The sequence below is a fragment of the Biomphalaria glabrata genome, chromosome 2 (assembly GCF_947242115.1).
Source record: "Biomphalaria glabrata chromosome 2, xgBioGlab47.1, whole genome shotgun sequence".
Lineage (NCBI taxonomy): Eukaryota > Metazoa > Mollusca > Gastropoda > Planorbidae > Biomphalaria > Biomphalaria glabrata.
Window position 1 is genome coordinate 53,841,454 of NC_074712.1, and position 21,800 is coordinate 53,863,253.

At 35.2% G+C, this 21,800-nt stretch overlaps 1 protein-coding gene across 2 annotated transcripts in view; it reads right to left on the bottom strand.

The window, feature by feature from the left end:
* LOC106072020 (2-oxoglutarate dehydrogenase complex component E1-like) overlaps positions 1-21,800 on the bottom strand; it is a 31,752-nt gene that overhangs the window by 3,429 nt on the left and 6,523 nt on the right. The window contains exons 5-17 of one of the 2 annotated variants that reach the window (XM_013232376.2): positions 21,341-21,431; positions 12,508-12,608; positions 11,537-11,691; positions 10,671-11,088; positions 10,392-10,520; positions 10,094-10,273; positions 9,820-9,972; positions 8,980-9,199; positions 6,740-6,890; positions 6,494-6,621; positions 5,725-5,903; positions 5,330-5,401; positions 4,527-4,652 (exon numbers count right to left, since the gene is read on the bottom strand). In XM_013232376.2, the coding sequence (XP_013087830.2) occupies positions 4,527-4,652; positions 5,330-5,401; positions 5,725-5,903; positions 6,494-6,621; positions 6,740-6,890; positions 8,980-9,199; positions 9,820-9,972; positions 10,094-10,273; positions 10,392-10,520; positions 10,671-11,088; positions 11,537-11,691; positions 12,508-12,608; positions 21,341-21,431 (2,103 nt within the window). The remainder of the gene's footprint in view (positions 1-4,526; positions 4,653-5,329; positions 5,402-5,724; positions 5,904-6,493; positions 6,622-6,739; positions 6,891-8,979; positions 9,200-9,819; positions 9,973-10,093; positions 10,274-10,391; positions 10,521-10,670; positions 11,089-11,536; positions 11,692-12,507; positions 12,609-21,340; positions 21,432-21,800) is intronic. The other variant, XM_013232305.2, reaches the window with a different exon arrangement.

Here is a 21,800-nt window from a genome sequence, read left to right on the forward strand (position 1 = left end):
TGCAAGGGTTAGTTTCCTGCTTACATAAAAGACAGGGTGTGCAATTCCACTATACTCTTGCATCAAACAGCTATGGATGAAGCATCCGTTGCCAAAATAAATTCTCTAGTACTATCGGGCAATTTTAATATTGGGTTTTCAGAAAACACCCTCTTAATCTTGTCTAGTGATCTTTGACATTGTTCAGACCAAACTATAATGTTAGATTTCCCTTTCTTGGTAAGATTTGTAAGAGGTTCAATCATTTCTGCAAATTTTGGAACAAATTTTCTATAAAAATTGCATAGACCTAAAAGGCTTCTAATTTGTTTTTTTGTTTTTGGTACACTAATATCCATTATTTTTGCAACTGTTTCTTCCAGTGGTGTAATTGATTCATTTTTTATCTTGTATCCCAAAAAAGGAATTTCACTAAGTCCAATTTTTATTTTTGTTGGTTTCAATGTCAGATTGTTTCCCTTGATAATAGTAAATACCTCTCTTAGACTCTGTAAGTGTTCGTTCCAATCCTCACTAAAGATGCAGATATCATCCAAATAGCAAATAGTGTCTCTTCTGTGACCCAGTATCTTTGCCATCATCCTGTTAAAAGTGGCTGGGGCATTTACTAAGCCAAAACTCATCACATTCCACTGATAGACTCCGAATGGTGTCTTAAATGCGGATAGTGGTTTAGCTTCTTCCTTTAGAGGTACTTGCCAGTATCCTCTAGAAAGGTCCAACGTGGTGAAAAGTTTCGCTTTTTTCAATTTAGTAAACATTTCCTCTGCCTGTGGCATTGGGAATGGGTCAAATTCTGTAACTTTATTTAGTTGGCAGTAATCTACACACAGTCTAATGTTACCACATTTTTTTTTAACCAGTACAACTGGTGCAGCACATGACGAATTAGATGGTTCTATCACTCCCAATTGAAGTAGTTCATCTATTTCTTTCTGTAATGCTTCTCTGTGATGCAATGGTACAGCATATTGAGGTAGTTTATTTGGAACTCTGCCTGTTAATTTGATATCATGTTCTATGATATTCGTTCTTCCTGGTAAATCTGTAAAAATATTCTTAAAATCTTCTAATAATGTTGTTACTTCCTTAGCTCTGTCTGACGAGATTCCCTTCACTTCCACATCTTTCCATGTTTGACTGGCATCGGTTGAAATTGTTTCTATGTGTCCCAATCTTTCCTCTGTCTCAAAGTCTACACTCACGGATGCACCTATGACCAATGGATCTTCTTTACTGCTTTTTTCACTTTTTTGTTGCGACCTAAATTCTTTTAGCATATCCACATGAAATATTTTCAGCCTTGAATCAATATTAATTTCATAATCCACATCACTAATTTTCCTTGTTACCTTATAAGGACCCAACCATTTCGTGAATAGTACATTCTCCTTATCCTTTAGTAATACCAAAACATCTTGACCTACTTCTAGTTTGGTCACTTTCCTGTGTTCATTCACCCTAGACTGTGTTAGTTCATTTTTATCAAGCACATGTTTTCTCGCTTCCTCACAAGCCTTTATTACTTTATTTCTAGTTTCTGTCACTATATCGTAACTTTCTTTATTTCCAACATGTTCTTGTGGGAGTATTAGTTCTTTTAGGACTGCCATTGGGCCTCTTGGATTTCCTCCATAAATCATCTGAAATGGCGAATACCCCGTGGTTTCGTTACGGCTCTCTCTGTATGCGAAAAGGATTGAGGGTAATGCCACATCCCATTCTTTGGGATTGTCATCTGCTACTTTCGACAACGCTTTCTTTAACGTACAGTTAAAACGTTCACAAATACCGTTGCTCTGCGGGTGGTACGGGGCTGTAAACCGTTGCCGAATTCCAAACATTTTCAAAAATGTTGTCGTTAGTTGGCAGTGGAACTGTGTGCCCCTATCAGACAGTACCTCTTCAGGAAATCCAAACCGTGTAAATAATGTATATAACGCTTGAACTATATCACTGGCTTCAATTCTTTTTAGTGGGATCGCTTCTGGCCATCTTGAGCAAACGTCTATTACAGTTAGAATATATCGATGACCCCTATTTGATATCACCGGCATGGGTCCAATCAAATCAATCGCAATCTTCCTAAATGGCCTTTCTGGTATATCTACCTTTTGTAATGGAGCTCTGATTTTTTTAGTGCCTTTCATTTGACAAACTTTGCACGACAACACATAATTTTTGATGTCTTTGCTAATAGATGGCCAATAAAAGTCCCTAAATATTCTTTGTTTTGTTTTGTGAATTCCCATGTGGCCTGCATATGCTTCATCATGCCCATTCTTCAATATAACATTTCTAAATTCAGCTGGTACAACAACCTGTATAATTTTTCTTCCTTGTGACTCAATTCCTCTTACCAAAATTCCTCTTTCTATATAAAATCTTCCTCCTCTACCTCCTTTCTGGGCCAACTGACGCATCTCTGGGTCATTTTTTTGTTCTGTAATAAACCTTTCCTTGTTGAATACTACATCATTAAGTTCTAATGTTTCTAAGTTTCCTATTAATCCTTCTTTTTTTTTTTCCTTATCTGGTAACTGAAATAATTTTTCCAGATCTCCTGCATCCAGGTCCTTACATTTGGATCGAGTAATACTCATTCCGAAACACTTCTTCCAATTTCCCATAACCTTTTCATTGCAATTCTTTATACCTGGAATATTTCCAATAATCAAATCAATATGAGCATGGTCTATTACACATGCATCCACAATACCAGTAAAATATGGTGTATCAATTTTAATTCTAGCAACTGGTAATTGTACAGTCTTCCCATCAAACATCACACAATTCCTGGTTTTGCCGATATATTCTTGTTCTTCTACTAATTTCTTATTAACACCCACAATTGTACTGCCTGAATCTCGTATCGTCCTTGCTATTTTGTTTCCCACGAAAGTCTCAAAATACTCAAGGCTTCCTGCACATGTTAACATTGAAAGGCTTTGATCTCTTCTATCTCTCACTCCGCCGTATCTTCCCTGTACATTTCTTTGGTATCGCCCTCGGTTACTATAAAAATGTCCTTGTCTACTACCCATTTGGTTCCTTCCTTGTCCTCTAAATCTATTTTGTTCATCATATCTAAATCGTCTTCCATTGTTGATGTAGTTGTCTCGTGTATCTCTTGTTCTGTTAAATGCAACTATTTCTTCTATGTCACTGCCTCTGGATAGTTTCTTATCGGGATGTGCCACTTTATAAGCCCTTATCAGTCTCACTATGTCTTCTATGGCTTTTGGTTTCCTCTCCAACAAAAATATTTTTAATTCCTCCTGACACTCATAAATTGCTTTGTCTATCATTAGAAATGTCTTTAAACCGTCAAAGGTCTTTTCTATTTTAGCGGTTTCAGTCCAATTTTCAAAACTACTGGTCATTCTGTCCAGGAATGTCTGTGGGTCATCATTTGTTTCTATCGCACAGTTAACAAATTGTTCACGGTAGTACGCCTCTGTTTTTCCGTACGTTCGTAGTAATTGTTCTTTCACCACGCTATAGCTGCTCTGGTTCATGCATATCTTCGATGGAACCTCTACTACGAATGACTTCGATAATAAGAATGACCATTTGTCTTCGGGGTATTCCAGTTCCCTCATTTCAATTTCAAATTTCTTCAAAAAAATGTCTATGTCCATTTTAGCTTCTTCGAATATTGCACCTTTATACTTTGCTAGTTTGTTCCCTGTAGTTTCCCCTTTTCTTTTATCACTCTCTTTTTCTTGGGTTGTTTTTAACTTTTTCTCGGCCGTCTCCTTTTCGAACGCCAATCTCTCTCTTTCAATGGCAACTAATTCGTTTTTCTTTTCCCTTTCAATGGCTATCTTTTCTCTTTCTCTTTTGTCCTCCTTGTCTAATCTTTCCTTTTCTTTTTCTCTTTCTCTTTTGTCCTCCATGTCTAATCTCTCCTTTTCTTTTTCTCTTTCCATTGCTAATCTCTCCTTTTCTTTTTCTCTTTCCATTGCTAATCTCTCCTTTTCTTTTTCTCTTTCCATTGCTAATCTCTCCCTCTCCATCAACCTTTCTTGTACGTATTTTCTTAGTTCTGCCCCTTCAAGCTCTAACAACCTTCCCTCTTCTTTCAACGCTGCTACCTCAGCCTTGTCCGCCATTTTCTATTACTATTAATCAAATAGAATAGTATCCTATCACTAGATCTAGACTATATAATATGATATCTCTACTATCTGTTGACAGGAGATCAACTGTGTATAACGGACTACGTAGGTTTTACCTTTACGTTGGGCGCCACTTGTTACGTTCCTTTCTAGAATGAGACTCTTTAAACAGTACATTAACACTAAAACAACAACGTCATCGCTTAGAACTCATTTTAATTCTCATGAACACTAGAACACTATTTCGTTTCTATTTTCTCCATTTTCTTTTCTCCTCTCCGTTCAACACGCATTCGCACCATTTCACATTTACATTAACATGCGTACGTAACAATCATACCAGACCAATACACTGTACTGGACAATAATATTTTTTTAATATATAGGCAAATCAAAAGGACTTACTGGTTTCCTGAATGACAGTGCAATTTGTCTCCTCATTGCATGGAAAAAGTTGGCAGGTGTTGTGAAGTTCCCAACAATCCAATTGGTTTCATGAAGTTGTTGGATTTCAAAGTTTGATCCTTCAGGCTGTCAGAACAAATGTTTATACTTTAGTATAAATCATACCAAATTTTACTGGCCAAATATTTATTTCTTTTTGAAAAATTCAGTTCTATCTCTAGTTTAAATCTACCAATTTTAACACTGGTACTTTACAAAAACCAACTTTTAATAAAATTTAAATAAAAAAACAACAACTAAATATGTTAGAAAAAGCCAAACTGGATTTATTTAATAAACATAATTTAGCTTAGATCTGTGTTTTAGTTTGATCATGAACATCATTATTGGTTTAAAAAAAAAATAAAAAAGTACTAATAATTTTTATTTAAATTGTTCTCTTTCATTAGTCGTTTTTTCAATGTAACATTTCTACGCTGTATTTAATGGTTAAGGCATGACCCAAAAATGTGTGTATAGTTATTGGTGCCTAAAGCTTCACAATTTCATCCCTAAAAAATTAGGACACTGTTGAGCTGCAAACTTTTCTAAGATTGACATTTTTTAAAGCCAGAGTTTCAAGTTTAAAGAATAAAATTGTTATATCATAGAGTTGTCTTAAAATTAAAGAACAGAATTGTTACATCCCAGACTTTTCTTAAAATTAAAGAATATATGGTCTTAGCATTTTTTTGTTCTTATTTTTTAAAAAATAATAAACTTTTGATTCAGGATAGAGATTTTTTAATTGTCCCAGGTCTTACAGGGAAATAGTCAGGATCATCATTACTCAGTTGTAAGAATCTCTCTAATCTTGCACTTGAGTGTTCTGGGCCCTGATGTAAATAAGAAAAAACTTGTGACAGCTTGTAATCAAGATAAAACAGAGAAAACAATCTACTGAAGATAAAGTGAAGATGTTTAAATTTCAAAGATAAAATTAAGTTTTGGCAAAGAAAAAAAAAAGTGTAATAAGATACAATATTAGGTTATTTTTTAAAACACTGAACACATTTCAAAGCTTACTTTCATAATAATGCCATAATGTTACACTTAAATGATATATTATCTGGTCCATAGTTTTCTATGAAATTATAACTGAATGTAATTAACCTAGTAATGTCAAAAAACAATCTCACACAAGAAATCCACTGCTTACCATGCCTTCAAATCCATGTGGTAAAAGTAAAACAATGCCAGACTGTCTCACCCACTTTGCTTGACCACTTGAAATAAATTGATCAATGATGCACTGAGCAGTGTTAGCAAAGTCACCAAACTGGGCCTCCCAGATGACAAGCGCATTAGGGTTGGTAATTGAGTAACCAACTTCAAAGCCTAATGAGAATAATTTATTTATAGAAATTGTTTTTTAAAAAATCTTTGTAATAATACATTGGTAAACTATTGCATTATATGATAACAATTGAGTTTTTTTTTTTTTTTTTAAAAAGTTAATTGAATTAAATTAACAAACATAATAAAAGACTGAAGCCACTTTGAGAACATAACTGATAAAGAGCTAAAAAAAAACAACAACCAACAAACTGATGTTAGTGAGTTTTGAAGGTCTTAATGTTATACTAAAATTTAGAAGCATCTAGTCTGTATGTAGTCAATGAGGAGACTTCTTGTTGGAAAATGCAGAAAACTGGAAGAGATTAGTGCTTGGAGCACAGGGATCTCTTAAAGTATATATTTCTACAAGTTCAACTCTTCAAAAAATGTTATGTGCAATCGTAACTAATACAAAGAATTGCAAGACACTTGATACCCCTTCCCTAGAAACAAGACCCAAAGTCGTCAGACTTATCAACTGAAACAAATAATGCTATCATTTTTAAAACCCATTTTTCTTTTCACATTAAACCAATTGTTAAATGTCAATAATTTCTACAACCAATGAATAAAAAAGAATAAAGTCCTACCTAGCACGCCATACTCAGATAAAGAACTGTTGCAGACTGTGTATGTGGCTTGATCAGGGTAAAGGTTGTTGAGTGGAATTACAGTTTTTTTATCAATGGTTTGGTGATGGAGAACATGGTGACGATGGCTGAAGAAGAACAAATTGTTTTGTTTTTTTTACATTTGACAGTTATTCTTTAGCTAAAAATGTAAATAAATCACATGGAAAATAACAACTAAATTGAAAGTCCAAAGCTACAACTGACCTGAATGTCCCTCTCTCCACATCTTGTCCACTCAGTCTCACATGAATGCCTTCCTTGAGCAATGATCCAAAAGCCAAAGCCTCACCCAGTGCCCAGTCAACTTGACGTGCGGCAACCATTTCAGCACGTGACTTGAGGACACGCTTCAAACCTTAATAGAGATAGTGTAATAAAATGTGTAGTTTTACATCATCTTAAAATATAATTTATGGTCTATGACACATGGATATTATATAGGCCATGTTTAAACATATCCAACCAAATGAATAAAAAAAAAATAAAACTCACACAAATATACATGAATAGAGAAATATATTTTATTATAAAACTTAAAAGTTTTGAACTACTGATAAAATGTCAATAGAGATAGTTATTACCAGTATAAACAGTAGTATGAGGACTAAGTAAACCTCTAAACTTGCTAAGAAACAAGAAAAACTGCCCCCCCCCCTTTCCCTATTATGTGTATGTAGTCAAACAGGATCTAAAAGTGATATAAATGCTTAGGAAGACAAAGTCCTAGATAACATTAAGTCAGGAGGAGTAGAAGCATGCAGTGGACAGAGGTAGCAATGATTTCAGACAACTAAGAAAGTTTTTCTAAGTAAAAAAAGACAGTCTCCTCAGAGAGGCTACTCTCACACATAATATGATGCCTTTCCAAAATAGGAACTCTCTAGCCAAAAGATCAAATGCTAGAAGGTAGAACAATATAAAAAATGGTTAAAGTATAAATTGATATGCAATATGATTGTTGAAATTGTTTGTTACATGTTTTATAGAAAAGGAAAGAAAATGCCAAAACTTTTTATTTTCAAATAGTTTAGCCAAGATGTGTAAGCTTGTACACCTGTTTCTTCAACTCTCATTACATATGAAGGTTAAATTAGCGAAAAAAATTTTTTAAAAATCTGTAAATAACAGTAGGCTACTTCACACTGTTTAAATAGACAGATCAATAGTTCATGACTGTACATGTAAAAAGTTACAGCTCATGAAACTGCAATTGATAATGGTTGTGTACATTAAGTTCTAGAAGAGGTTTGGGTCAGAAATTTTCCCAAGTTTAGCACATATGTATTTTCAAAAAAGCTGTTTTTCCCATTATTTCAAAAATATTCAACAGACTTCACAACCAATGAGTATATTGTTTCTTTTTGCTCCTTCCAGCAAAAGTAAATATTATATTGTGAACAAGCTATTGAAAAAGTTTATGCAAGTTTTTATTTTCATTGAATTCAACTTTTTATCTCCGTAATTTTTTCCAAGCTCTGACCGAATTTTTACATTTTTCACATTTGTACATTCTACCCTCTTATGATTTAACTTCAATAACATTTCAGAAAACCTTACTTTTGGTACAGAATTATAGGAGAATGCAAGCTCTTTTTATATAATACAAATGAAAATTTATAAAACCAAACATTAATTTAATTTAATGGGGTCAAATCAACAATGGTATTGTTAATTAGGAGAGAAAGAGTTAAGCCTGCCTAAGTAGCATTTTAGTTCAGAAATATTTAAACTCTAGGAGCACTGGGAATAGCTTTCAATTTCTAGATTGTAGCTGCAGACTGTACATTCTAATTGTCAAGTCATTTTTACACAAGTATACTAATATGTAACTAGTAGTGTCACCTATTACGAGGATTTAAATTTTTTCAAGAGACCGTTATAATTTCAGCTCTTCTTCAATCCCTTCTCATAGGCCATTATTGATAATTGTCTTAGTATAATTAGCTTGTGTGATGCTCTTTTTTGTAGGTTTACATCCTAGTTTTGTGAGCTATATTGTAGGTTTACAGCCTATTCTTGTGAGATATAGGTTTACAGTCTAGTTTTGTGAGTTATGTTGTAGGTTTACAACCAGTCTTGTGAGTTATGTTGTAGGTTTACAGCTTAGTCTTGTGAGCTGTTTTACATAATGAAATTTACTCATCCTTAACTAAAGTAATGTCAGCTCTTGTGTCACAAGTTTAACACCATTAGACAGTCTTTGTTGTATTAATATGACAATATTTGACATTTGTTTGACACTATTATAGAAATATTGTATTAGACAGTTTTGTATCATTAGTTTGACACTATTATAAAAAAAAAAAGTTTTTAATCATAAAAATGAGTTTAACAAAAAAGCAACTTGGGTACAGTTGTAGAACACAATTTTTAGTTGAAGATAAGGTTACTAAAGCAAAGAATGAGAGAGGTTATTTCTGGTAAACGATGCAAACAAAACAAACCTCCATGGATGACAAACTCCTCAGGTGGTGTGCTGAACACAGTGCCAATATGTTTCAGAACATCTTCAGAAACTCCTGTAGTTGGTAGCACCATAGGGTCACGACCTTCAAAGAAACCTTTCCAGGGGGAGTCCAACCAATCAATATTACTGACTGCTGTTTCCTTCTTGGCTAACCCATAGGCCTCCTCACAGATCTTGTCATACTTGGATATTTCTTCCTACACACCATCAATTAATACAAAAATAATTCATTTTTCCTCTATAACAGAAACATAAAACTTGATGCCTTTTATTAGGTTGGTAATAAGTTTTAGAGTATACAGGTATATAACAAAATCTTTTACATACATTTTAGAGATCTAAAACAAAAATTAAATCATGTTAATGAAAACCTATATTTACCCAAAAGAAAAGGTATATTTAATTATGTAAAAATTAAAATTTCTCTCAATTTAAAAAAACAAAATTTAGTTGGTATGGCATCCACAAAATTAAAATATTCTTTTACCTATATTTTGGAGCAAATATTACAAGACAGAATAGTAACAAATATACACAGATCAACTGCCAATTACTGAGTAGTGTGATTTATCAAACATTAAATGCTTCCTGATTATTTTTCTTACCACTAGTATATAATAGTAATAATAATGACAAAGTCTTTTATTCCGAAGATTAAGGATGAGTGCAGTGTTTCACTATTATCTAATATCAAGACAAATCACTTCAAAATTATATTTACTATTTTGTATATGTTCTTGACATTTGGATTAATTCCAGTTCTAACAAAGATAATCAAAGTACTCTTTAGTTCAATTTTAACTCTACAAGCTTGTACCTCATATTCTTGCTGAGCCAGAGCACCACTGTTAATGAGATGTTCAGCATACTTGACAAGCACTGTTGGTTGCTTAGCAATTTTTTTGTACATCAATGGCTGAGTGAACATAGGCTCATCAATTTCATTGTGACCAAACCGACGATAACAAACCTGTCATAAACAGTCAAGTTATTCAGTACTGAATGTAACAAAAGAAAGGAACATCTTAGTAATGTCTTCTGTAATGTAAATGTATGAATGTGCATGTGTGTACAAACTATACACAACTCACCAAATCAATGACAACATCTTTTCCAAAAGTAGCCCGCCAGTCAGCAGCTACTTTACAAACATAAATGACAGCCTCAGGATCATCAGCATTAACATGGAATATAGGTGCATTCACCACACGAGCTACATCAGTACAGTAGGGGGAGGATCTGGAGAAACGTGGGTCAGTTGTGAAACCAATCTGAGACAAAAAAAAAGGTCAATGATTATTTTAAGACACAATGACTTAAAATAGCGTGACTGAAGAGTACACCGAGATCACTTTGGTGGTAGCAAAAGTAACAAAAGAACAAATATACCTGATTGTTGACAACTATATGAATTGTACCATGGGTAGTGAATGCAGGCAAATCAGATAAATGAAGACATTCATAGACAATTCCTTGACCAGCAAAAGCTGCATCACCATGGAGAAGCATTGGCATGACCTACACAAATGTAAAACAGACTGGTATCTAAACATTTTAAAAAATTATTCTACAAAATTTTAAAAATAAAAAGCTTATTCTGTTATAATAATTCAGGAGTTAAAGAGATCTATTTTATCATGCTTGTAAAAAAAAACAACATAAATTAACCTTCTTGCCATCTGTGTCACCCCTGTAAAACATCTCAGCTCTAGCCTTGCCCTGTACTACAGGATCTACAGCTTCTAAGTGTGAGGGATTAGCTACTACAGCAATCTTAATATTTTTGTTGGTAACTCTGTTGAGCCTCTCATGTGACATGCCCAGATGGTACTTGACATCTCCAGAACCTTCATCTGCTGCTTCCAATTTGGAATCAAACTGACAAATGATTTTTTCCAAAGGTTTACGGCAGACATTAGCCAGCACATTCAGTCGACCTCTATGTGGCATCCCAATGATGAAGCTGTCAACTCCCAGGGCACTGGAAGCATCTATGATTGTCTTCATTGCTGGAATGAGCACTTCACAACCTTCAAGACCAAAACGTTTCTCTGAGGACCACTTGCGGGCTAAAAACTCTTCAAATCTGTTAAGATAAACATTTTAAAATAAAATGTGCAATAAAATAGACCAAGAAGGGATAGTCTATTGGCAAGATTTTTTTATGGGTTATGTTCCAGTATTAAAGTAAGACAACTTTTAAGAAATGTTTTATCATAGTGATGTTAAGACAGCACCAAGAAAAACAAAAAATAAAGATTGTCTTAGAGCAGACCATTTCTCCAACTGGTATTTAAAAAGAAATAATGGTATTAGAAGAAATAAAAGGAGTCTATAAAAGCTAAAGGAATTGATACAGCAAGAAAACTACAGGTTTAGCATTAAAGAAAAAAATAAAACTGATTTGTGACAACCAAGGGTATCCTATCCAACCATTAAGAATAAAATATAGTCAACAAAGGATAATGGAATTTTAGTGTTCAATTCCAATGATGGGAGAAAATGGAATGGCATTGAAACAATTCCCCTCTTACCTTGTGGATCTTATAAGTCTTGCCATTATCAACCTTTTCTCTTCTTTGCTAAACTGCATGATCCCTGGTGTCTCAAATCTACGCCTGATCCAGTCTGTCTGCTGAAGGTTGTTGATAAACATAAACTCCACACCAATTGAGCGACAATACACATTCTACAATAGATGATGCATAGAAACATGAATTTGACATAGTTACATGACATAAAACATTATAAAATTCACAATACTTATGAATACTTCTTAATTAGTAGAACATTCATTATCTCTTTTTTACTAGAAAAGTTCAATAATAAAAAAAAAAATGGGTATTGCATATTGGGAAAAGAATGTTGATGTTTAAAGCAAACTATTCTACTAGGAAATTAAAAAAAGCTTATGGACTATTTCTCTCAATTATTAAAGATGGCCAACAATTTCCTTTTAAAAAAATAAATTAAAAATCATTCTTAAAGTGTATATGAAATGTCTAGATTAAATTTTATTGCAATATTAGAAACAAAGTTGCAAAGAGCAGTGGTTCTCAAACTGTGGTCTGCGATTTTTTATTATATTTGTAATTTATATACTATGCATTTATGTAGTTTTTTTCACTTAGGGGTCCATGAGCAGGTTTTGACTATATAAAGGGGTCCCTGAGTACAAAAAGTTTGAGAATCTCTGGCATACAACATAAACTTAAAGGGAGGAAGTAGGAAATAAACCCAACAACTACTTCCAGTAAATAATTGAATTAATGTTAAAATAAGGGTAATACTAGAGTGGCAAGATTGTATCACCATTCAAATGATAGACCAAGTATTAAAGTAAAGCTAACACTATTATTGTAATTATTCATCTAATATAACAAGTGTAACAACAAAGATTTTTTTTTTATTAATTTCAAAATAATTTTTAAAAAAAAAGCAAAAATAGGAATGTTGTACAATGTCATTAAATATATGACAATCAATGTTTCAGTGGGGCCCTCACCTGTAGCCTACGTATGATTTCCCTGAGGGGCAAAACAGCTTCATTGCCTCCAATGTAGGTTGTGTGGGGCAAGCGGAAGACACGGTCAAGGTCACCTTCACCTGGTGTATCAAGGATGTAATTAGTTTGACAGCAAATCTATTGCTCATGACATAACAAACAACTAAATTTTCTTATTATATAAAACTAATTTTTTTGTTTAACAAATGTTAGATAAATGTATAAAGATGTCCATTACATATGTCAAGACTACTTCTGGCTCTACTTGAAGGTTAATGAGCTAGAACACTAGTCAAGCCAAGCTTTACTTCCACTAGTGACAGGAAAGAATGTGCTGAGATCTCTGTGCTAAAACTAACAACCCCAATCCTACATTCCAAATAGGAAACCAGGTCAAATCCCTTGCCAAGAAGTTCGACTAATATAGGTAAATGACATATTCACGCATGCAGTAAAATACTTGGTGTTGTAGCAGTGATAACCAAAAAAAAAAAAAGTGTCATCAGGAGTCTCGATGTGTGTCTATTGTGTGATACTTCATCGTGACACACCTCAGGTAAGATGTGATCAATACACGGCCAGATAGAGAGGTAAGTATTACAAGATCAATGGCTATTGGATAATAATCCATACAGGAATTAAGTAGGTCAAATGAGACTAGGAGCTCTTCAACTCAAAAGATTCTTTGGCTTTGTTACTGATTTAAATAAACTGAGCATAGTTTTTATGCAACATTTTTTTTTTGTTCGTCTACACGGTACTTAATTAATTCATGCACCGGTCTAGAGGAAAAAAATCGATAGCTGGTCATGGAAACAAGAAGTAAAAAAAAAAAATATTTCACCAATGTCTTTATAGAACACAGACACGCGCATTCAACACATTTGTACACAACAAATTGATAGAGGTCGTTGTCTACGTGCTTAATGTCAACTAAAATGTAAACTTCACGCAAGCATGCCGGGATGTATGTGGAGCAGACGTGGATCTATTATAGGACTGTGGAATAAATCTGGGGTAACTCATTTAGACAAGACAAATTTGACACGTGAAACGTCATGAAGTGAATTAAATACCACTGTTACGTGCGCATCTTAGTGTGAATGTGAAATGGTGCGATTGCGTGTTGAAAGAAAAGAAGAACCGAAATGGAGGAATATGAACAAGAAAGTGTTTTCAGTGTTAATAAAGATTAAAGTATTTATAAACTGTGATTTTGTCGTTTACATGTCTAAAGAGTCTCATCCAATATGAAGACGTAACAAGTGGCGCCCAACGCAAAGGTAACCCACGTATCCCTCTATTCACAGGGGATCTCCTGTCAGCAGACAGTAGAGATAGTAAAATCTAGATCTAGAGACAGGAGAACATTCGATTCGATATTATTAGAAATAGACTATGGCGGACAGGGCTGAGGTAGCAGCGTTGAAGGAAGAGGGAAGGTTGTTGGAGCTTGAAGGGGCAGAACTAAGAAAATACGTACAAGAAAGGTTGATGGAGAGGGAGAGATTAGCGATGGAAAGAGAAAAAGAAAAGGAGAGATTAGCGATGGAAAGAGACAAAGAAAAGGAGAGATTAGATAAGGAGGACAAAAGAGAAAGGGAAAAAGAAAAGGAGAGATTAGCGATGGAAAGAGACAAAGAAAAGGAGAGATTAGCGATGGAAGAGACAAAGAAAAGGAGAGATTAGATAAGGAGGACAAAAGAGAAAGAGAAAAGGATAAGGAGATAGTAGCAATTGAAAGGGAAAAGAAAAATGAATTGGTCGCCATTGAAAGAGAAAGATTAGCATTTGAAAAAGAGACAGCAGAGAAAAAGTTAAAAACAGACCAAGGAAAAGAGAATGATGAAAGAAAGAGTGAATCTACAGGGAATAAACTGGCAAAATATAAAGGTTTGATATTCAACGAAGACAAAATGGGCATAGACATTTTTTTGAAGAAGTTCGAAATAGAAATGAGAGAACTGGAGTACCCTGAAGACAAATGGACATTCTTATTGTCAAGATCATTTACAGCGGAGGTGCCTTCAAAAATATGTATGAACCAGAGTAACTACAGCATTGTGAAAGAACAACTACTTCGAACTTTCGGGAAAACAGAAGCTTTCTATCGCCAACAGTTTGTTAATTGTGAGATAGAACCAGAGGATGACCCGCAGACCTTCTTGGACAAAATGAGCAGCCATTTCGATAACTGGATAGAAACCGCTGAGGTAGAAAAAACCTTTGACAGTCTTAAGACATTTCTCATGCTGGACAAAGTGATGTACGAGTGTCAGGAGGAATTAAAAATATTTCTGTTGGAGAGGAAACCGAAATCCATAGAAGACATAGTAAGACTGATAAGGGCTTATAAAGTGGCACATCCCGAGAAGAAATTATCTAGAGGCAGTGAGATAGAAGAAATAGTTGCCTTTAACAGAACATGTGAGACACAGAATAACTCTCACAGAACAAGGGAGACACAGGAGAGACAGTATAGAAGTGGTACATATGAAAGACAAAATGATAGCCGAAACGGAAGATATCAAGGAAACAGACAGGAAAGAAAGGACTGGGAGAAAGGTAGAATAGAGCAAGGCTTATCATTGTCATCTGATACTGGAACATTGGAGATTTTTCATACATTCGTAGGGAACAAGGCAGCCAAGACCATCAGGGATACTGGGAGCACTATTATTGGAGTGAATAAGAATTTAGTGGAAGACCATGAATATACAGGCGAATATAGGAAGTGTGTTATGTTTAATGGGAATATTGTACAATTACCGATTGCTAAAGTTAGTATAGACACACCGTATGTTAAGGGGACAGTGGAAGCTTGTGTTGTAGATCAGGGTGAGATAGATTTAATTATTGGGAATATCCATGGGGTGAAAATATGTTCAGTAAGGGAGATTGAGAATTGGAAGAAATATTATGGGATAAAGTCTACGCGAGGTAGAAATGGGGATGTGGAAGAAGACATAAGATCTCATACATCAGATGACATGGGTAGCAGAGAGCACGAGAAGAAAGAATTAACAGATAAGGTAGAAAGCAATGCAATAGGAATGGGTCCAAATCAAAGTAAAGTAAGGCAATCAGTGGTACAGGGAAAGCGATTTAAACCCACATATAGACGTACAAGTTCATACATCTTATGCTTTAATTGTGGGAGAAGGGGGCATATTAGAAGACAGTGTCAACAATTAATTAGAATTAAGGATTCAAGGTACAATAGTGAAGAGGCGTATACGAGAAAAGAGAGGGATATTAGCAGCCTAGAAAACAGTACAGCTAGATCATTAGGTAGTAGGATCACAATGGGACATCATTGCAAAGGAGGGAAGCGGAAAGGATGGCATGTCAATAATGTTAGAATTATATAGATAGGATTAGAAAAGGTGGGAATGATGGACATTAATTATTGTTCTACTCTACAATGAATAAATATATGTGTAATGAATTGAATATTGTTGTTACAATATGCATGGAGCAAGATAGACTTTGTTTGTTAACTATTTGATTGCGACTGGAATGATGGTGTTTTGTACAGGCATACGATTATGAGTGGGGAGTTGTATTAATAGAAATATGATTACTTATAGATATATGTTAACAGAAGTGGTTTCAATTGCTCATAATAACAGTTATTATTGTGATGAATATAATTGTTATTCCATGTTGGAATTGTATTGGTATTAACATGACATTGTGTTTGATTTTGTGTAGTTATTACATTATGGTTTTATATGTTACCGATTTGTTTTAACTTGGAATAGTCTGATAATATATTCAGTGATTTGTATTTTGGACGTTCGATGTGCATCGAACTTGTTAAACAGGGGGGGGTGTTACGTGCGCATCTTAGTGTGAATGTGAAATGGTGCGATTGCGTGTTGAAAGAAAAGAAGAACCGAAATGGAGGACTATGAACAAGAAAGTGTTTTCAGTGTTAATAAAGATTAAAGTATTTATAAACTGTGATTTTGTCGTTTACATGTCTAAAGAGTCTCATCCAAGATGAAAACGTAACAACCACCAACTGATTGACATCTAGAACTCGTCGATTTTCTGGCCAAATTTTGTAAATGCTTTTCTACACTTTAAAGGTTTGACGGGGGGGGGGGGGGGGAAATGGGAATGACTGAACGACACGGCTTGTTAATATCGTTCCGGCCAGTAGTAGAAGCCACCTTCCCGTCCCTTCTTCACCATAATAGCATTAAAGGACAATGTTGCCGTCCATTTTTTTAAACTACCACGGTTCTTGATAGGTAAGGGTGACCTCGTTCCGAATCCAGGAACTGGATTTGACTGTCAGAGGCACAGTGCTGCAAATAATCGCTAACGTAACGTTGAAAGTGAATACGTTTTTTTAGAGTTAGATCTTGATCTAAATGTTACCATCTCTGCCACGTAGGACGGGTTAGTGAGTAGACGGCGTAGGAAAACGTCTCTATACAGTGTAGCTGTGTGCGCCAGAACAAACCCTTACATTTATTTGCGAATAGTTTTACATGACTTCAGACAACTGTTCCTAAGTGAAAACATATGGAACGTGAAGGAGGGCAATAGAGCACTTCACTGTTATGTTTAATAACAGTGAATAGAATGTGTATAGTTTTCAAGAGCTCAGACAATGAGAGTTTAGACGAAAGTAAACAATACAAACCTAACTATCTAAGATAAATCAAACTAAATACATTGAACTAGATGTGCGTTTCGTAGACGAACTAGTTTTCCTGACTCCAGTGTGTTTGCCTTCATAAAGCGGTCATGGCTATGCTAACAGAAATGTCCCCCTCCCCGTCCATATTAATCAATGTGTTCTTATGAGGCGTTTTCACACTGACGGTTCCTTCGGGTAAGGTGGCATAAATCTGGAGGTGCTCGCCGTGCAGCCTCGTCTCACGTCATTTCAAGCCTTTAGAGAGAAAGCATTTGTCTTAGAGCCAAAGAACTAAACCAGATTCGCATCTTGTCTACACCGGTAGCGACAACCTTCAGTAGAGAAACTCACTTCAACGCTGTCCATAAACAAGAACCTTAACTCTTATAAAAGTCAATGGAATAAGCAACCATTAACGCAATTATAAGAACTCTTCGATGGCAGACAAAAAGTTAAGTGGTAAATATGAATAGACATAGATCTTTTGAAATAAAACCTTTTGTTTTTTACCAGCACAGACCGTGGGGGGGGGGGGGGGGGGGGTTGGTTGGTGGGGGTGGACCATATTCTAGAAAACAGTAATGATTGTAATGAGGGAGAGGGGTAAATGATCCACCAATCCTAAACAATCACCCTTTAAGTCACGAGCTTGCCCAACTTTTCTATACAACTTACGATCTAATTCGAATCAAAGAAATGATATCACGTGATCGTATTTTTTTTTTTTGGTGTTTTATCCATGGACATCAAATGACCATTCGTTTTGGTGAATGAGATCACGTGACTGTTCGTTTTGGTAAATGAGATCACGTGACTTCGTTTTGGTAAATAAGATCCATTGAAAGTCTTGTGAAATTCATTGTACTACGGACTGTGATGTGCATTCAATCTTCCGCATATTGAAATGAACTGCTCCCAATGGCGTCACGATGCATGGCGTTCTCTAGATCTGAGTGCTGTGTACACCAAACAAAATCATCTCAAAGGCAGCCATTTGGTTACAAGTTTAGCAGCATGTTCTATGTATCATATGATATGAACGATATGAAAAAGAAACAAATCGCCGATGAGTCCTTCAACAAGTCAATCTATGGCATAGACCTCGTGTTCAATAATTGGAACCTGCCATCTCTGTAACACCTGCCAGCATGTCAAGTAATGGACCTCATTCACCAATCGTAAACAAACAACCTTTAGTCACGTGAACTTATTGATAAAACAACGAAATAAACTGTCACGTGACAACCAACATGAATTAAACATGAGATCGTAAATTCTATAGAAGAGATAGAGCACCACGTGACTAAATGTTGTTTGTTTACGATTGGTGAATGAGGTCCATTGCAATTTTAGAAACTGTGTGCGCGAGTCACGAGCTACGACCTGAACCACGCGTCTCTCATCACATGAAAATGCTTCTATCGCACGTGACCAAGAAATACACAATATAGTATTAAGACTATACTAAGTGGGTCGAGAAGCCTGGCGTAAGGGCAGTGGTAGTCTCTGCCCCCCCCCCCCCGGGCTGATAGACAAGGTAGTGGCGAGAGCTTACCCAGTGGTGGAATACATTGCATCAACCATCCGTACACAAACAAAATTAGGCAATACAATAGCTTATCCTCTAACTTCAGGAAGGAAAAAAAATCAAGCGACCCTAAACTAGAAAGTAAGATCCTTTTATAACGCCCCGCATTGCTGATTATAAATGTTCGTCCATCCCTGTGGACATGCAATCCATAATGGGTTTGGCCTGTCATCATTGTAGAAGTATAAACAAAAAATGTTGGTTGTTAAAATGTCTACGGCCCAGTCCTGTTGTATAAAAGCTAACAAAAGCTGGAACTAGACCTACTATAAGTATTGCATGAGATTTTAAATATCCCCCAACTCTCTGGCAAAACAATCTGACAAGAAATTGAGTCTAAAAGTTTCTTTTCTTGCACTAGAGTGCTGTGAGTTTTAGAAGTGTGATTGTAAGCAAAACGAAATCTCTGAGGGGAAGCTGCTCACAGAATCCGACGACAGGAGATGTGTTGTTTCTCTATATTGGGATGTGGCCCAGTCAAAGAACTAACATTCTACATCTCGCCACTGGATTAGATTAGTTAATACAACTCCAGTCAAACAAATAACTGTCATGCGATGCACGTTTGATCAGAGTATTAAAATTCACTAACTTTTACTCACAAGCTACGCCCAGTATCTTTAAAAATCCAAGATGAGTATAGTGTATATAACCTAGCGAGCTGATGCAAAAGTGTGTGTGTTTTCTTTGCTCAGTATGTGAAAAGTTCACGAGTGACTTTATTTTTGTAGTATTGCTCAATACAAGTACTGTTGAGTTCCGATTCGTTTAAGTGCTGGGGTACAATTGAATACATTAGGAGATTTTTTTTTTATTTCGTAATCTAATAAAACAAAACAGTTTCGTGGCCTATCGTTCTAGAGGTCAAAGGTTATACAAGAGCTTATACGCTTAATAATGAAACGATTGTGTGCCCCCCACCCCCTTTTCCTTTAATTCTCTCTTTTCCTCCACTCGTCAACACAAACAGGACATGATTATGAGATGTATAGACAAGGTAACATTCTCCTGCACCTAGCAGGAGTAGCGTTTGTTGACGTGTTTTATCAGAGACACGTGTATTTGATCAGACTATCCGAAATCTACTTGTGAACAGAATGTCTGTAAATAATAAGATACTAACTGGTTCATGCTACTGATACGTTTGCACAGCACTACTTCTACAGCTAAGGAACACCAAACACTTCAATTGGCAGAGAGATAAACTTCAAGTCACGAAAACTAACAAGTAAATAGTGTGTCCAACAACAAGCTAATAACAGGACCCCCCCCCCTTCTCCCCCTAGGGCTGTTGACGGATACGTCATCCTTCTAAGTAATCACAGTTTCAATCTCTTCACTTGTTCCCAGCATGCCGCTCCACTGAACCGCGACGTGAAATTGGGAAGTTACTCTAATATTAGAACTTCACAAGAATACAATAAATATGTAAACAACTTGAAAGACAATGGGTCATGGCCAATATCTACTAATCTAGCCACACACTTCAAACACTGAAGCTTTTTATACATGCAGATAATAAATAAGAAAAGCACCGACAATCTATTATATAGACACACACACACACGAATATGAGCAGACGAGCAAGGAAGACAACACTACAACTATGAAACTCTTGTTCATGGAAAAAGAAAACGGGTACCATCTTATTCCAAACAATTTCTAAACAGAGCCTGTAATCTGACACAAAGCACACTAGATCTGAATACAAAGCAATACATTCAAATGACCCCATAACAGCTGGTAAAAAAACACACACACACCTTAAATCAGTTTAAAACTAATAGTAAAGTCAGAATGAAGTTACTTCAGCTACTAAAACTAATCTTCAGTAAATGATGCTATTTAATTGCTGTTACAAGTGTTATAATTCAGAACAGTGCTTCCTTCCTCACGACACACAAGAACTCTTTCTTTAAAAAAAAAAAAAAAACAATACCCTTGACTGAATGTTCATTAGCTATGAGCAAGTGTCACGAATGCCAAAAGTAAAACCTGTTTGTTTGTAGCCACTCTGCCATACAAACAAGAGATGGTTTGATAAAAAAAGCAATGCAATCAGTTGTTATTGATAACCAAGTGGTAGCCTAAGAGTCAAAGCACTATAAATAAGTGGGCTATGTTTCATCTTAATGGATTATCACGTTTTTAAATAGTCTAAAAAAAAATAAAATCTCTAAAAAATCTGACAAGGTTTCTCCTTGATTGTAGCTCAAGTAACCATTTATTGTTGTTTTTTTTTTTAAAAAAGACAAAATAAAAAAATTAGATAATTACTGCATTAAAATACAAACTTGAAAGATGTAGAATTAGTATTTAGTTTCAAATATAAGGCTTAACTTGATGATGCAATTGTAACAAAGTTTATAAAAAAGATTTAAAAAAACTGAACATAAATAGCAATGCTCAAACGAATAAAACAAACAACATTCATTCTTGTCAATGAGTTTCTAGCACTTCGTTTGTCCCTTTAAAAACATTAAACTCAAAATCTAGCAGACTGATCCTGTAAGAAATGTAGATAACTATCTGTGTATCTGAGAAAACGTACTGGTTAAGAGGTCAAGACAAAGGATTTCGTCTTCACTTACCCAAGTTGTAATACTGAACTTGCAATTCCTTTTCTTCATGATGCTCTTGAAGTCCTAGAGGATCTAATTGTGCCATGCGGTGTCCACGAATCTAGTGCACGGCAAATGTAGGACGGATTGAAAGAGAGAAGAGAGGAAAGAAAAAAAAAAACACGCAGGCAAGCCTACGGTTATAAGCGAGGAAGTAATCAAATTCTATGAAATAAACATTATAAATTAATCTTATAAAACAACAAGCCACAGATGTGGTGCCACTGAAGCCAGAGTGGCTGGTGTAGAATTCTAGTCCAAGCTGAATACGAAATATTTTTTGGGAAAAAAAATATGTTGTTGATTCAATAAAATTTTGTGTATTTTATTGTCACTACTTTTGAAGTAAGAACAATATTAGAAAACAGACAATTGCGACAGAGTTAAAGAATAACAATCAAGATAATACAAACTTTCATTCAAATACAAC